A 17,995-nucleotide genomic window follows, 5' to 3' on the forward strand; every position below is an offset into this window, starting at 1 on the left:
TGTGATGAATGATTAAATTTCCTAAGTGATTATGAGGAAAAATGAGAGCAGGTTATGTTTTTTTAATAAATATGCATAATTGTGATGTTTTATTTTAAATATTTGCTCTTAAATATAATTTGCCATTTGATTGACTGATTAAAAATATATTTGTCTATTATGAATGTTTTTTGTCCCCATGGCCCCAAACCACAGCAAATGTTTTAATAGAAATAAAACTTATACTCAACCTATTCTATTGCATTTGATGCATGTGTGAGCTTGATCATTTTCTGCTATGTCCACAGGCTTCAACCACGAGTTATGCAAGAGACTCTCCTACAATAATCAAACACAACTTATGATTAGAAAGGTAGTTTTCTTTTCAATTTTCAAAACATCAAGCACCAAAAAATGTATATTGCTTATATATCAATAGCTATTATAACTTATGCATACTATAGTGGGAAGGAAAATAAAAAAATAATTCTGCAGATAAATAATAAACAATAATTTTGAAGAGTTGCACTCATCTAAACTTCTTTATATATGTTACTGCCAAAGCCTGAAGTTAGCCAGCCCAGTTGACCTGGCCAATGTCTGAAATTCAGGCATTCACCGGCACCTATATGTAGATCCTTATGCATTCTTATATATGTAACATTAAGATATAGATATTCAGATGCCTTTGATCATTAGGGTTGCAATAGCTAACCATAATAATTATGGTTAGCCATGGCTAATTATAAATGGCCATAATTATAAAAAAAAATGAGCCAACATGACGATGACCGTGAATCATAGGGATCTATATATAGGAACCAGGAAAAGGTCAAATTTCGGATACAAGCAACTGCCAATTTCGGCCAAATATATATCAACTTCAGGCTTTGGCAGTAACACACATATCAAAGCTTTATTGAATATAACCAATCATATTATTAAACCAGTCTTCCAAACTTGTCTCTCACAGCTTCCCCCCTCGGAATTTTTTTTTTTACATGGCCAATTTTGCAAGCACATTTGGAAAAAAAGCCCAAATTGTACTGGTAGATGCATTTGGTCATTTCTGTTCTACCATTGTCATTTCCTCCAAGACTATTTGACTAAAACCTACAGTTTATTACCGGATCCGAGAATGGCAGCATTCAACATTATTTTTCTGTATTTCTCACCAAGGGATTAGTGCACCAACCCCTTGGTGGGGTACTTCCTATGGTACAAATGCATTGTGTGTTCATTGTTGTTACCACCATTTCTGTTATACTTCCCATCAGAAAAGACTCGGACAAGAACAAACTGGGTACACAGTTCGCATCACCCCTGAATATCCTTTGGTACAATATGTGAGTATATTATCAACACTGGTAAATGGAAGAAAAAATATAGTTGAACCATATGTTACAATTTTTTTAAATCTGTGCAGATTGACTGAAAACGTATGCATGTTCATCTTCATCTTAAACATGATTTAACGATTTTCCTCAATTTAGTGCATAAAAATGTTAGTCCGCCTGATTCGACCATATGTCATAGGCAGGGACCAATACAAAAAGCAATACGATCCACAACACATATGAAATCGATACAGATTGGTTAAAAACATGAAACCAGTGTTGCTTTCATGTTTCTTATCAATTGCTGTCGATTTTGTTACACATTGTGGTTGCATTGGTCCAGTGTGCACCATACCGTACATTAAGCAAAGACTGAGATATTTACCTTGCTCTGCAAAAAGTAGTTCTCTTGTACACGAGCCGGCTTTACACTCTCAATCTCTTCCTTTTCCGAGCTCTCTTTCTTATCATTTTCACCGGCTCCGCTGAATGTCACTTTCTTCGGCTTGTATAGAGAGCCATCTTTTGTGAGTTTCCCACTGACGACTGCTTTCTTCAATGCTATCTCAAGCTGCTGCTTGAAGTTGGTTGTTGTCACCACATCACTACTGCAATTATCCTGTACAAACTGTTCCAAGAAGGTTAAGCTTGCACCTTCACAGTTATTGGATTCCTTGACAGCTTTCACAACCAGACTTATCAGTTCAGTTTCTCTTGTTATCCTTCTTATCCGAGTTCTTAACTGGGACATTCGTGCTGGGTCTCGATGCAAGCACGCTTCTCTGCTTTGGTCTGAATAAAAAAAGTTTTGTATTAATGGCAACTTGGATATCAAAGAAACAATTAAATATTTTTAATATAGGTTTTAATAATATACATTCAAGTGTAGAAATAGAATAATTTGTCCATTGTTTAAAATACAGCTGATCCTACTCAGGATGCTGTCATCGAGGGAGAGTCTCCATACAATTCTCCAGATTTCAGTATAGGCTTACTCGCTTTGATTACTACTAAACCACACGTCACATGCACCTCGTCCATATTCCCCTACGTAGTAGGTCGTAATAAGTCTTTTGTTCTCAGTGGTGAGATACTCGTTTTGACTTCTGACTTCTGATTTTATTTTGCATGAAACTCACTGTGCTTTTCTTCTTTTCTTTGTTTCTCCCCCCCCCCCCCGCACAGCCGGTTCCTGTTGGAATATCATTATTCCCCACTACTGTGTGTATTAATGTTTTTCCTTAATATGCAATCTGTCCTTTTATATGCAACTTTTCTCCCATTTTGAGAACTTTTTTTCCCTTCAAATTGACCACTGCTGTATGATCGTCTTTTCTCTTGCTTGTATTAAATGTTGTTCCTCAGACTAGAAGTGTGTTTCATTTCTCCCCCCCCCCCCATCATCATCTCTTTCCCTTCCACATTGTGCCCGCCAACAGGTTATGGGCCAAGAGATGTATCTTTTGAGACAGTCGTGTTTCTACATGTTTTGTCTTTCGCTGAGATGGCAGTAGTGGTATCGCATTAGAAGTCTTATTACTTTTCTTTTTTATCGTGTGCATCAGGAATCTTCACTATGATAATGCCCACCATCAGGGACAGTATAGTCTAGCTGAATAATCAGAACTATACCAACTGAAAATATAAAGTGAAACTTCTACTAATAAAAGAGAAACTTTTCAAGAAAGCCATCGAGAATGTAGGCCAGATCCAGGTGAGGGGAATCAAAGGGCCCTCGATCTATGGGATGAAGCCAACTCCCAAAGCAGAATGTTTAGTACTGTTCTGCGACGAGCCCTCGGCTGACTGGAAATGTTCTGCGGTAAAAATCCCCATACATGTAATAGTGTTTTTTGCACTTTTTCTTAAAATTCTTCCAAATTTTTCTGCGACATACATCGCAGATTTCGGCACATTCTGCTTTGGGGAAGCTAACAACCAAGCATAAGCATATATCGGACTAACTGTTGAAGATTATCAGCTAATCCACATCCACGACAGAAACAAGGACATGTGGATCATGCTGAAGGACTATCACAAGAAGAGCACCTTCACCAACAAGGTTCACCTGATGAGGACAATCTGTTCCTTGAAGCTAGAAGACGGTGGAAATGTTCCCGAACACGTCGTCTGCATGCAAGAACTTTTTCTTAAGCTGAGGGACCTCGGCGAGGAATCCTTATTGGATAACTGGAGCACTGCCATGATACTCAGCAGCCTGCCAAGAAGCTTCGACCTGATGACCACCGCATTGGAAACGAGCGCAGATACCGAGTTGACGTTCACTGTTGTCCAGCGAAAGGTCATCGCCGAATACAAAAGAAAGCAGCAACACACTAATACAGGCAATATCCTCACCGAAATAATGATGAAACTCAAACCAAAGCCACGTCAAGAAGAAAACTCCATAAAGTGGTATTTTTGCAAGAAGACCGGCCATGTCAAGGGCAGATGCAGAAAATACATAGAGGGGAAAAGGAATCATCAAAGAAAAATATCCAGGAGCTCAAGTGAAAATAAAGTGAGCGCCGTTCAGAAAACTGAATTGTGGATTCTGGTGCTAATATAAAGATAATATTGAAGTCGCAAACAGTGAAACTATTCATGAGCTAGGCACAGGTTCCAGGAATATGAAAAATTTAGGTCAGTTATCTGATATCCATTCGTCAGCTAACTTTTCATGATGCTTTTGTGAATTTTCATGGCAACTATTGTGAAATTCATAAAGATAAAAAGCAGATTGGTATCGCTAACTGTTGAAATATGTATAGATTACGGCATACAGATATAGAAACCATCAAGAAGATGCATACTGAAGGACTCATTCATGATTTGAAACTCGTTAACTGTGGTATCAACATGTCTTGCGATACACGCTTTGGGGCCGTTCAAGTATTTTTAATAATAATAATAACCAATTTTTTTCCCATTTTTGACCCCCCCCCCCCCGTCAGCAAATGTCAGCAAATCAAAACCCCTCCCCCCATCGATGATGACGTAGTACTTGAATGGCCCCTTTCGAGACTTTCACGTTTTACAGATATCAACTAAAGGCATCCCACCCAAGAGACTCAAAGTGATGAGAGCAAGTTGCGACCCTCACAGGAATAATTTCCCTGAGAAGTCAAGGGGTCACTCATAACTCAGCTCATCTTCCAAAAATACAGATGAGAGTTGGTTGGCTACATGACTCCTACTAGACTGGAGAAAAAGATGGCAGGAAATTGATTATACAGGCTATGTCTTCTGCAATGCCGCCAGATTTTGAAGAAATAGCAAACAGGCGTTCTTTCCTCATCAAAAGCAGAGTTCATGTTAAGAAGCTCAACCGCTCAAGAACTTCTTTGGTTACAGAAAATCGAGAATGAATTGCAAGGCTGTGTCTCTGTACTGTGACAGATCAAGTGCTATATCACTCACCAGCAATCGTGTGAAACACATCGATATATTTTATTCATGAGAAAATCAATATGAAGGTTTACCGGACATTCAGTATATTGACTCTAAAGTTATCGGTCCGAAGTATATTCACGAAAGCACTTAATGTTGTAAAATTAAGAAATGTTATGTTTATAATACAGGGTCAAATGAAGTCAGGGTGTTGGAATAATATCATTCCCCCCCCCCCTATGTATTCATGTTCTTTCCCCATATACGCAACTTTTCCCTCTTTTGAGGACTTTCTTCTTTTCCTCAAATTGACAGCTGCTGTATGAGTTTTTCTCTTGCTTGTATTAAATGTTGTTTCTCAGACTAGACACGTGTTTTGTTTCTCTCCTTATGGTCTCTTTCCCTTCCACAATCTGCCCGCTTACAGTTCCAACTACAGCCCTGGCTAACAAAATCAGAGACACAGTACAGGCTCTTTTAATGAATCCCTCATTGGTGGGTTCTTCCAAGCTGCCGTTCGCCTGGTGCAGGGCTTCACAAATCCTAGGGGGCCGGTCACTATGATGACTAAAAAATTGATAATGTCATGTATTTTTTTAAATTTATGATAACTAAATTGAAAACTGCAGACAGCACAAAATTATCGGAAATTATGCCAGCTTGTATCTGCTAGCATGAGAAAGAGTCTGTAAGTCCCGGACAAGTCAAAGAATACACTATTTTGAACTGATTTCGTCGAGGAATAGATACTTGGTGGATATGAAATTTTTTCTAGCGCCTGAACTTTTTCAGATTTGTCAAGCCCTGGTCTAGTGCATGCTGCTTGGCCCACAACAAAATATTTTGTGACAGATGTACACATGCTTGGGGAATCCCAACATACCACTCAAGAAAAATACATTGCCATCGCATGTAAGAGGGTTTTGTCAAATATCAAGTTTTGCAAAATACAGTGAAACTCATATATAGCAATGGTCTCGAGCAGTATAAGGAACTCAAGGGATGGGAGAAATATATCATTATAGGGAATATATTGATATAGATCAGCAGGCAGATTTGACAATTCAAGTCTAACTAAATGAAAAATTATTCCATCATAATTTATATTAATAATATCCATACGGGTTCAAATCCATATCTTGAAGTTGCAGCCATTTTTGAAAACGAAGCAGAATTTTCTGCAATATGGTGTGGTCACAAGGGATTCCAGCTTTTAAATCCCTCTCAAAAATGCATGGTGGTCTATAAAATAACTTCGCTGATATTTAAGACCCCAGTAACCTTAAAAATTAACTAATAATAATGAAATTCGAGATAGATCTATAGGTGTTTCAGAGTATGATGCTCCCAGGGCCAGATCTTGAATCTTGTGAACTACATGGTCACAGAAGGTGACAATTGAAGGGGGGAAATTTTTTAGGGTGCCAATTGAAGGGAAAAGGGTGATTTTTTTATCAACGAAATACCATTTGCTTGCACTGGTAAAAAATGTCCAGAACCGGCTTTAGACACTCCAGAATGAGATGAGAAACAAAAATCCCTCACTCACAGTTACAGGAACAAAATTTCTAAAAATTAAAATGGCAACACCCATTTTTATGCATAACGAAATGATCAGTGCAGTAAAAAAAAATATGAATGATGTTGAATGTTGAAACGGTACCCCCCCCCCCAAAGCAGATTATACTGAAAACTGTCATGAATGTCGCAGAACAATTTGGAAGAATTTTAAGAGAAGTGTAGAAAGAATTATTATTGGGAACTTTCACTACAAAACATTTCCAGTCAGTTGAGGGCCTCCTTGCAAAACAAAGCAAAATATTCTGCTTTGGGGATGGTCCCCTTGAAGCATAAATGCTGGTGCAGGAAGCAGACTGAGAAAGAAGATCTCGGGGGGGGGGGGTCATGTGCTAATTGCCCAGTCAGGCATTTAGGTCAGATTTATACAAATACAAAAACAATGCCACAACAGGCAAAATGCCCAACGAGGTGGCTGAGAAAAAGGTGCCCACAACAAATATGGATGTCATACACTTCAAAAACACAGCAACCCAATTAGCAGGAAGTCCCTGACAGAGCGGTTAATGCACCAACCCCTTGGTTAGATCTTTCTTAGTCTGTGTCCTGCCCTGGCGTTTATGGTGCTACAATTACCATTTCAACAATATTCATGATTTCTTTTATTGCCCCGATTATTTTGAAATGCCTAAAAATGAGTTTTGTCATTTGAATTTTTCAAAGTTTTGTTTCTGTAGCCATAACTGAGAGCGATAGGGTTTTGTTTTTCATCTCTGGTGCACCATACTTTGGAACATCTTTTAACCTATCACACTTTCATTAGAATTAGTGGATTTTTGCAGCCACTGGGAACTTGTATTCAGTGAAGTTATTTTATGACCACCCTGTACTTCACAAAATGCCTCACCATGTTATAATTTTCTAAGCAAGAGATTTATTTTTCTCTTTGCTGATTCAAAACAAAAGTCAGGTTCCTTTCTAGTTTTTGCATATCACTGAAACCAAATTGCACAGAAGCTGTTTATATGAACCTATTAGGGCCTGATGCATTAAGCGGCATTCCCTCATAGAGCTAGATCAACCGATCTAATATTTTCACATTATCTTTTGAAATCAAATGCAATTTATCATCAATACAAGAAGAGGGGGAAAAACATAGGAAAAACCACTAAAACCAAGGAACAGAAAAAAATCCCCCTTTCTCTTTGCTAATAATAGATACCTTGGTGAGAAAAAAAATGAGTCTAGGGTGAAGCTAAATGAGGGAAGGAAAAAAAATTGGCGAAGAAAAGACGATAAAAAAAAAATTATTAATCAGCAGAAAAACTGTAGCACCAACAAAAGAGAAAAAAAAATACATACATATTTTCATCTTTTGGAAATACAGTAATATCTTCCACCACCAACTGAAGTAACTCTAATTAGACAGGTACCAGAAACAAACAGCGTCTTTGCTTTCTTTTCGTGAAAAAAAAATTGATTTTTTTTTTCCACAGTGAACAGGTAAAGAGCTTAAAGACACTAAGAGTCAACGGGGAAAAAAATACTGCAACAGAGACATAAGCATTCCCTTGCGTTTCTTGCTCTTGCGAGAGAGGAAAAAAAAAGTCCCAAAACGGTTTTTTTTCTAACCGCAGCGATTATTTACGGACTGTTGCTCCTTGTACTTGTCTGCAGCGTCCTTAGCACAACAGAGACCTATGAAAAATCCTCTGGTGATGGAATCCTGCCAATGATCTTGATGATGCTGTTCATGACTCGAGTCCGACTACAGCGACAAAACCTTATGTGGCAACTTAGGACGTGCCCTGGCTCAACCGAAATGTTTCAGTTGCGGTGTTGTGCCAGGAATTATCCTTCCATAAATAAATTAGCATAATGCCCAGCAGCGGAGAACCTCGGCTGTATTTGGCTGCGTAGTTAGGAACGGTTTATAAAAATAGCATTTGCAAAGTAAGACAATAGGAAAGAAAGCATCATGTAGATGAAGGGAACGCTCATTGGATGGATTTGAATATTTGGCAGAAATAAAAAAAGCCATATAACACAGAATCAATATCTTCTAGAAGTTTCATCTAATTGATATGCTGAGAAATCAACACAACTTTATAACATCATTATAACTATCATTGGCCCACAACTATATAGCATCCAATAATATTTACCTCTGTGTGTATGCGGCTAAATCAATTTATGAACAATTAAATTTATGCCAAAATTTTTTTTCAGCAAGAAAAATAGCACATCTAATAGTAGTAAGATTCACTATCGTTTTTATAAAATTTTTGAAGTTTCAAAATGGTGAATATTTAGTTCTAAGACAAGAATAAAAGTCGACACTGGGAGGTAAAAACCGTCAAAATATGTTCTAGTTTAAAAAAACTTGGAACGAGACCCAAAAAAGCAAAAAATTTGTTTTCTCCCCTTCCTTTTCATGTTTTGAAGAAATCAGCACTTTGAACCCGCCAGGATTTTTTTCTTTATCAAAAGAAAGAAAAGTTTAAAACATCAAGAAATAAAAGAGACGACAGGGATGTTACCACTTACTGGAAAGTTGAACCCTGTTATAGAACCCTCCAATGTCGCATCAACCCTACTTATTGGCAAAATATTTTCAGTGAACAAATCTTTCATTTCTAGAGATTACTTATGTTAAACCCGGATTCAATATAGCGTCAAACTTGTGATAGCATCAAAATTCTCCAATTAAATAAATACTGACATTAAATCGGGGTTTCACTGTACTTGTTTAGGCCTATAAGCCAAATATCTCTTCTAGAAAGCACGTTATTCACCTCACAGGAATGAAGAGAATTTATTTTTATTTTTATAATATAAATACAAAAACAACGCCACAACAGGCAAAATGCCCAATGAGGTGGTTGATAATACCTAGCAGTGTATTTTTTGGTGGTCACACCATCTATTGGCGATACTTGTAATTTTTTTTGTCAAAAAAATTAGCTTTGCTGAAAAGCTAATTTTAAGGTGAATGCACCTTGCAAGCATTCCTCTCGGAATTTCTATGGAAAATTGTTTGATTCATTCCAACTTCTACCAAAAATTTTAAGATAAGTTTTTCAAAACACCAAGGGATGGTATAAAAACAACTACAAAAACTGACTGAAGGCTAAAATGAATAGCTTCAAAATTTTATAAATGAGAATATACAGGAAAAGATAAGAGATGCTGATCTTTTTATTTTCCAGCATGTAACACAACCAACACCAGCTTTAGTCTACTAAAGCTCATGTTGACACAACCCAATCAAGTTCGTAAGTGTCCCCATCTATTTGTGATTTGGTCAGCTCATTGAGTTGGGGGCAACGAGAGAGAAAATTATTTGAAGAAGAGGGCGATGAAACAAAGTTTAGGAAACTATACAATACATTAAGAAAATATGTGTGTTGTTTATCAATCTTTTAATGGCCAATGTTCCCAACTGGAAATATCGGTTTTATTAATAAAAAAAAAAAAAATTCTTATGAAAGTTCACTTATTTGTGAAGAACAGTAAAATTTAATTTTTTTGTTTTTAATTTTAATGTTGTTTCTGTTGACATGGGCAAGTCCGAAAAACATACAAGAACCTTTTCTTTACATAGATTTTCTGATTGATATGTCTAAACTGAAGGATCAGAAGGATAACTACAAAAGAAAAAAAAATGATAAAAATCAATCTAAATCTGAATTCAGTCTGAAAACAGCTGATTCCAAAGGTTAAAAAAAAAATAGTTTAAAATATATATTTTGCCTTTGTGAAATAAGTTAAGATTCTCAGAACTTGCTTCAATGAAAGTAAATGTTCTAATTTTTATTTTTTTTAATTTTTACCACTGGCAAAAATATAGCAAAAACTATTTTTGCCTTGGCAGTTTTTTCCACTATGGCAAAAATTTACTAATCAGGGTCATCAGCTATTCCCAAGTATCTTTCCAATCTGCCCAGGGAATTTGTCAGGGCTAGCAGACATTCATACTCGAACCGCAATTCAAACCCAGGCCTGCACAGGCTAGCTCTCTACCCCAAAACAGAATATGCCGAAATTTGCAACGTACGTTGCAGAACAATCCGGAAGAATCTTAAGAAAACACTATTATGTAAAAAACACTATTATGGGAACTTTTACTACAGAACATTTCCAGTCAGCCGAGGGCTCGTTGCAGAACAATCCAAAACATTCTGCTTTGTAGGCTCCCTAACCACTCGACTGCCAGACAGCTTGGATTTAATGAATAAAATAACAGTCTACGTCGAGGTCTTGCCTAAAAACTGTTCAGGTATTTTGTGCCAATCCACAAAGCATTTTCTGCTTTTCATGTATTTTTTGCCCGTCCATAAATTACTCTCTCCTATTTATTAATAAATTGTTGGTCCTCAAGTTATTTCTCCCATGTATGTATTCTTGGCTGATCTGCAATGATTTCTCCTATTTGTGTATTTTTTGTCACTCCACAAATTATTCCACTTATTTATATACTTTTGCCAATCCACAGGGCCGTATTAACCACTAAACAAAATAACCATGCACTTGGGCATCAAGAGAAAAGGGGAACCACAAAAAGTTGCCGAAACGTTTTTTTGTTATGTAAATTTTTTTCCAGCATTATGTATCTGGCAGAAAATCCTAAAATTTTCGATTGATTGTATAGGTGAAAACATTCATCAAAAATCAAAAGGATGGCACAAATACAGAAAAACTGATTATATAACAAACTATAGATCACGTTAATGCTGAGTTTTTGGAATGAGATTTCACACAATTTCTATATATAAAGTTAGCTTAGCTATTTTAACAGCATCATGCGGGACCCTTTGACAAACTGATTTTTCTGAGGGAGCCTTCTCTACCAGATAAAATTTCCTGCCTACAAATTTGCATACTAACTCTTGCAAATTGTAAACAGATCTACTTCTCACGAGGTCCTCTGGTTTGTCCAGGTGAGACTCACGCATTAGTAAAGCAAATCATTTATTATTCCAAACCAATAAGATAAATACTCAATCAATACAAAAATGACAAATTTAAGAGTAAGCAAAGTTCTACAGAATAAGGACATGAGCTTAAAAATACTCAAATCTCTAAGCGTATCAACTGAATGGTTTTTTAGGGGTTTCATCTTAAAGTTGATTATTATTATTACCCGTGCGAGACAGTTTCTGTGCCTCTCTGGCAAATAAGTTGCACCAGTAAAATAACCCAGAAAACCTGCTGCTGTGTTCAAAGACAGATGAATGTGTGTCAAAAATTGTCCAGAGGTTAGGGACCTAGCCGCTGATTCTGCACAAGTCTGGGTGCTAACCCTGGTTCTTCAATGTCTACTAACACTAACAAATTTCCTGGACAGATCTTACAGAACTCTTAGGAGTGCGTGAGGGTCATGTTTAAAAAAAAATCACAGGTTTCTCTGTGAATCATTCAGTCCAGTACGCTCATGGTTTGAAATTTTGCATAAAAACTTTTTTTTGCATCCGCATAGGCTACACAGCCTAGTCAAGCCACCCTCTAGAACTCCTAGAATATAGGTACGAAGACCAGGGCTGTAACTAGGCTGGGGCAACCAAAGCACTGCCCCGGGAAGGTACTGCCTTGAGAAGGTACGCTACGGCCCTGATGAAGATGCTTTAGTCTATCTACCATAAAAGTAAAAGCAATGCTAACAGATTGCAACTAAAAAATGCATCTGAAAGAACAGGTACTCAATGATTATGGTTCACCAAAAAAAAATGTAATATCGGCCATGCCAAGATTCAGTGGTTGTGTTTGAAGCCACTTTGTGAAATTGGAAAAAATATCTTTAAATATTTTGATCAAAAAAGTCTAAAAATCTAAGGTCTGTCTTTTCGGAAAATGTGAAAGAAAAATTCCAAAAACTTTCAAAGATGTTGCAATAATAAGCAAAAATGATCCAAGAGATATTAGCAATGATTTGCAAGTAGAAAAAAAAGGAAGAAAGACTTTAAATGTCCATGTTTAAAAATAATCATATCATAATTCTGTCCTAAATTATGTTACTTCTGAAATATAAAATTTAACTTAATACTGTTTTTCCCCTCTTCATAGATTAGATATCGAGAAATATATACTTTTAGATATGGGGCAAGGGTACCAAAACCATTCAAGTGTTTAGGGCCTCCAAATGTTTTAATCCGCCCCTGCCAATCTACAAACTATTTCACTCCTGCTGGTCCCTGAAAATTTTCAAATATTTTCACCGGTCCACGGTTGTTCAAAGGTTGAAGAACACTGATGAATATTACCAATGTTTTAAGTATAACCAGCAACAACTGCAGAAAAAATTACCTGTGCAGGACCTATTTTGACACACCTCCCCGACCACAATTTTTCTGGTTCACGAAGTCTTCTCCTGCTTTTCAACTTAGCTGCAGAGTACACCCACACAGCCCAACAGCTGCCCTTGCGCGTATATAACTGCAGATAATCTTCATAATTTAGTTTGTCATAAATGTTCAGCAAAGGAGTTTCCCCGATTGGCAGAAATAGCAGTAGTGACGAATGAGCCAGCTGCAAATTCTGAAGAGCTACTGAACCAAAAAATTATGAAAACTCATGTGATGTCAGTAACCTTTTTTCTTTCCATAGTTGTGTCATCTAGAATCACATTGGCAGGCCAGTGAAGTAGGTTTTGTAATTTTGAGGAGCGAATGCAAATAATTTTCCCATTTAAAAAAAAAATTCAGTGCAGAAAGCAATCAGGCTAAAAATATCCATGCATAAATATGTAAAGCCCAAATTGTTGCTTCCAGATTTATATGGCAGATGGCAGCACATCTCATACTACTATTTCCCCTAAAACCACCATCTTTAAGATACAACCCTTTACTTGCCTCATTCACCTGCATATCTCCCTTTAACCCTGAATGTACAGGATGCCTAGCAACCCTAGGCACCTCTCAATACCCCCTTTTTGTCTGCACCTGTACTGGGATTCATAATCAAAAGTTAGATCGCCAGCTAAGGCTCCACAATTATGAGTTTTGAGATCTGAAACATTGATAACTGATCTAGAAGATATCCTTTCAATTACATTAATCAAAGTTTTTATAGGCTATTAATATTGACAAAGGTTAACTGCTATATAATACAGTGGAACCTCCACAATGGACACTCCCATTAGCAGAAACCTTCAGTTAACGTACACTTTCGAAGACTGTGGAACAGGGTCTCAAATTATTTCACTACGTATTAACAGACTTTATATCAGCAAACAATAATTTTGGTCCAATGGTCTCCATTATAGAGCAGTTCCATTGTACTAGTTGCAGTAAAGTTACATCACAGTCAAGTCATAGACGCATAAAATCAACAACTATTAAGATCTATTTATACACAACAATCACGACTCTTCTCCATTCCCAAGAGACATCTGTCTGGTCTTTCCAAAATATATTGAGATCAGATTCTGAAATATGCTTGATCATTGTGAATAGATAGGCTAGGGAGGAAAGAAGAATATTTTGTGAACTGAGATGAGACAAATCTCCCGGAATGTAGACAGGCTGTGACTGATATTGTGTGAAGAGAACTTTGTAGAGAATTTTGGTACTGTGAAATGAACTTGCTTGATTTATACAGATATATGTTTTCTGAATCAAGAGAGACTTATAAAGGTGCATCTACATGCGCAAGCTATGCATATTGTCCTTGAGTGGTTTGCTGGGATTTATTATCCATGTGTACAGCTGTCATAAAATATTTTGTGAGCCAAGCAGTATGTGCACTAGTCGAACATTGAACTTAGGAGAACCCGCCAACGATGGATTCATCATTAATCGAAGGAGCTCCTGTTGCGTCTTTTTGATTTTGTATAGCAAAAAAGTGCAGTCCGAAATGAGATGTGCATGGAGAAAAGAAAAAAGAGGGAGAGCAAGAGAAATTTACAAAGCAAAACCACAGCGAATAAGTCTATGTAGGTACAAGCATCTTTATAAAACAGCTGATAAACACACCAATCAATAACTGATCACAGCCTCTACATAAAAAAAAACAATCAGCGACTGATCACAGCTTCGGCATAAACAAACCGACATGTTTTGACTATGGGTGGGGATACAGGATGATCATAGAGGAACAATGCCTTCCCCTCACAGCATAAAGAGTGACTGATTCAATACTTATGTTTGATATAATCATCATCCTGCTCATCCCCCACCTCCCAGCATTGAAAATTCTACCTTCGAGTGATGTTTTGACTCTTAATGTGCATTTATATCATATAGATAAAATTTATACTCATTTTAAGAGCATAATATTGCTATTTTTTCCATGAATCAAGACCATAAAGATTTCCAAAAAATTCAATTTATTTCACTACGTATTAAGGGGCACCCTATCAGCTGACAAAAATTTCAGTCCCATGATGCCTGTTATCGAGAGATTCCACTGTATTAGTTACAGTAAAGTTGCATCACAATCAAGTCACAAGGATGCACAACATCAACAGCTATTAAGATCTATTTACAGACAACAGTAACTGCCGTCCTCCATTCCAAGATAGCTGTCTCGTCTTTCTGAAATATACTATGATCCGATTCGAAACTACACCTGACCAGTATGATAGGCCACAGCAGGACTTCATAAATCCCAGGTGGTCATGGTGACTAAAAAATTGTTATTGGGGCTTAAGGTTTTCTGTGTATGCGTTTACTAGCTCAGGCCAAAGAAATACGCTTGGCTCCTGAAATATTTAATTGGCACCTAGACTTTTCTCACGATTTGTCACACCCTGGGCTAGAAAAGGGAAGAATATTTTGTAAACTGAGACAGGTTGCGACAGATGATGTGTGTATGAAGATGTTTGTTGAGAATTTCAGGTCCGTGAAATGGATTTTCTCTATTCATATACAGATTTAAATCCTAAATCAAGATAGACTTGTAAAAATATAGCTCATAAACAAACGAACCAATGGCCGATCACAGCCCCATTATAAACAAACCAATAGCCACTGTTTGACTATACGCAGAGGTACAAGGGGACATTCTACTACTAACTTAACCAAACATTCACCTTGTACACATTCCTCTGTGTACGAGGAGCTAATTTCTAATGAAGCGGTACATATCAGAATGTGTGGCCCTGTCATATTCATGTTGCTAGAGTTGTGCTTGTTTTGTGGTCTTGCCGGTGTTGCCATCTGCCTCTCTCCTGCAGAGAGACTTTTTTCAAATGAGAGACCGACGTGCTACCTACTGCGCTACTGAGGCACTCAAATGAGAGACCGGCTCACATTCATGCCTCGAAATTTGAAAACCGCAGAAAACCAACTAAAAAGGAGGGGTCATGGGGGGTATAGTAAATAATGCTTCCCCCCCTCCCACAGCATCAAAAGGAATGACTGATACAATACTTATGTATTGACATACTCATCCTTCTTCCACCCCTGGTGCAAAAGTCTATCATAGCTAATATTTTGATTTCTAATGAGTATTCAGATGGAATTTAAACTCGTTTCAAGAGCCTAATATTGTCATTATTTCACAAGTAATGTTAATAAAAAAAATTCATAACTTATGGCGTATCCATACACATTCATAAAGCATGGCAAATTTGCGAAGAAAAACCACAACGAACTAAGATTCAGGGCGAGTGAGACACATACGCCACCATTATAAAACAGCAGATAAGATTGATCACAGCCTTGACATAAGTCTCATAGTGACGGACTCGCATCGAGATGACCCAGGTTCAAACCCCACTTGCGGCGCAGTGGCGGTCGGCTGAACTTGGTTTTCTACGGTTCCCAACTTTAAGGTGCAAATGCGAGCAGATCTCCCCTTTAAAAAGCCTCGCCGCCGAGAGCAACAGCCCTACAACGGTACAATCATTCATTCATTACCCTTCGCACACTACAAGTTGAGAAAAAACTCATTGCAGATGGCAGCACTACACATAACAAGCATTACAAAGAAACAAACTTCACGGAAGGTTCACTATACACATTCCAACATGTACTGATTTGTTAGAAGTTCCACAGAGGAATATGAACGAGGTGCATGCCTGGTTTAGTAGTAGCCTTGGCATAAACAAACCATTAACCACTGTTTCGAGACCATGTGCAGAGATACAGGATGGTCATGGGGGGATATACCTTCCCCCCCCCCCACAGCATCACAAAGGATTAACTGATCCAATACTTATATATCCACATAATCATCCTTCTCTCCACCCTCAGCACTTTCGCTTATCTTTTGACTCCTAATGTACATTGTTATTGTTTGGATAAGATTTATACTCGTTTTAAGATCATTATATTCCACAAATGATATTCATAAAAAATATTAATAACTTTTAACACATCCATAGATATTTATAAAATTTAGTAAAATTATATTTTTCATAATAAACAACTATCCAAAGCCCCAATTTTTTTTTCTTCTAATTTCACCGGTTAAGATTATCCCCATTAATCACAAGTAAAATATTTTAAAAACAAATCAAATTTTTTCATTATAATAAATCCATTTGTTTTGAGAAAAAAAAATTCCACCAAACAGTCATCCTACCCTCAATTTCTCAAATATAATAGCGCTTGCTCAGGTAAGCGGACGCATCATCCTTCTCTTGAAAATAAAATATAAAAAAAAACCCTCAAATTGCCCGGATCAATATTGACAAAAAAAAAATCATCCATATCCAATAATGTCAAAAAGCGATCCCTATAATACTTAAGAAAAACTTAAATAATTGCCCGTAAGCCTAAAATTGCAAAAATATGACATCTCTTCCGCCAATTTCGCGACCCGTCGTGTCAATACCAACAGTAACAACGTACAACAAGAATGGGGGGAAAAAAAAAAACAAACGTTCTTCAAATATAAATTTCCAAACAATCAAAATAAAAACGTATACAAAAACTTACTATTGTGTGATTTATACGTCATCCAAAACAAAAATAGACATTTCCGCCGCTATAATGTTTAGAAGAAAATAACGTATTAATTCGCGCTGTAATCGCAACAATAAAAAAAAAAAAAAACAACAAAGTTATCGTATATCTTGGGATCCGTAACACAGATTCTCACGTTACGATGTGAAAAATACGAAGGGGGAAGAAGAAGAAGAAAAAAAAAAACAACAATGTATTTAACACGGATCGTCAACACACACACAAGCTCCTCACGGATCTCTTAAAACGGACAAATCTGACATAATTACGGCTGTATAAAAACGATCCGGGCAGACGATAAAATCCCATGAAATCCATAAGTCCGAGGCTTGGGTCGATTAATTCCAACAATCGACTAGATTTCGGTTGGACGATGATCATTGACTTGAATAATGAACTAACATGTAAATATGGCCGAACAACAGTGAATTGCTACGCGTAAAAAAATAGAGTGAGGGGTGCGAGGGATGGGGGGGAGGGCGATGATGTCGGTAGCTTTCCCTCTGTTGTTATAGGAGACGAAGGCCGAAAATTATCGTATCTAAATACGTTTATTATCGTAAATCTACTAAACGGTTGCAGAAATAATGAAATGTCTACCGTTGAAGCGTGAATTAAACGATTTTTTAACAGGTTTTTTTTTTTTTTTTGTCTTTTTTTTTTAACAGGTTAGATTTATTGGAATTTAAGAATAAAAAGTAATGATTTCATATTTCTTTTAAACATTTGCATTTTTTAATAAGACTTTGGATGATGTGTTGTTAAATTTCAGAAATTTGTATCTTTCGCTATGACCATATAATCTTTTATTTACGGGTCATCGTGAAATTGAGCTGTCTGACCATATTTCGTTTAGGAAAAATA

The 17,995-nt window shown here is 36.9% G+C and overlaps 1 protein-coding gene across 2 annotated transcripts in view; it reads right to left on the reverse strand.

Annotated features, from left to right (window-relative positions):
* The window catches only part of LOC149087865 (uncharacterized), a 48,851-nt gene extending 31,280 nt beyond the window's left edge, over nucleotides 1-17,571 (reverse strand). The window contains exons 1-3 of one of the 2 annotated variants that reach the window (XM_089242148.1): nucleotides 17,105-17,571; nucleotides 1,702-2,108; nucleotides 231-318 (exon numbers count right to left, since the gene is read on the reverse strand). In XM_089242148.1, the coding sequence (XP_089098274.1) occupies nucleotides 231-318; nucleotides 1,702-2,108; nucleotides 17,105-17,126 (517 nt within the window). In that variant the 5' untranslated portion in view covers nucleotides 17,127-17,571. Of the gene's footprint in view, nucleotides 1-230; nucleotides 319-1,701; nucleotides 2,109-7,586; nucleotides 7,668-17,104 lie in introns of those variants that run through there. The other variant, XM_089242152.1, reaches the window with a different exon arrangement.
* Nucleotides 17,572-17,995: the final 424 nt, after the last annotated feature.

The sequence above is a fragment of the Pholcus phalangioides genome, unplaced genomic scaffold (genome assembly GCF_987345545.1).
Source record: "Pholcus phalangioides strain wild (caught in Gottingen) unplaced genomic scaffold, Ppha-v1.0 ptg000003l_1, whole genome shotgun sequence".
Taxonomy (NCBI): Eukaryota; Metazoa; Arthropoda; class Arachnida; order Araneae; family Pholcidae; genus Pholcus; species Pholcus phalangioides.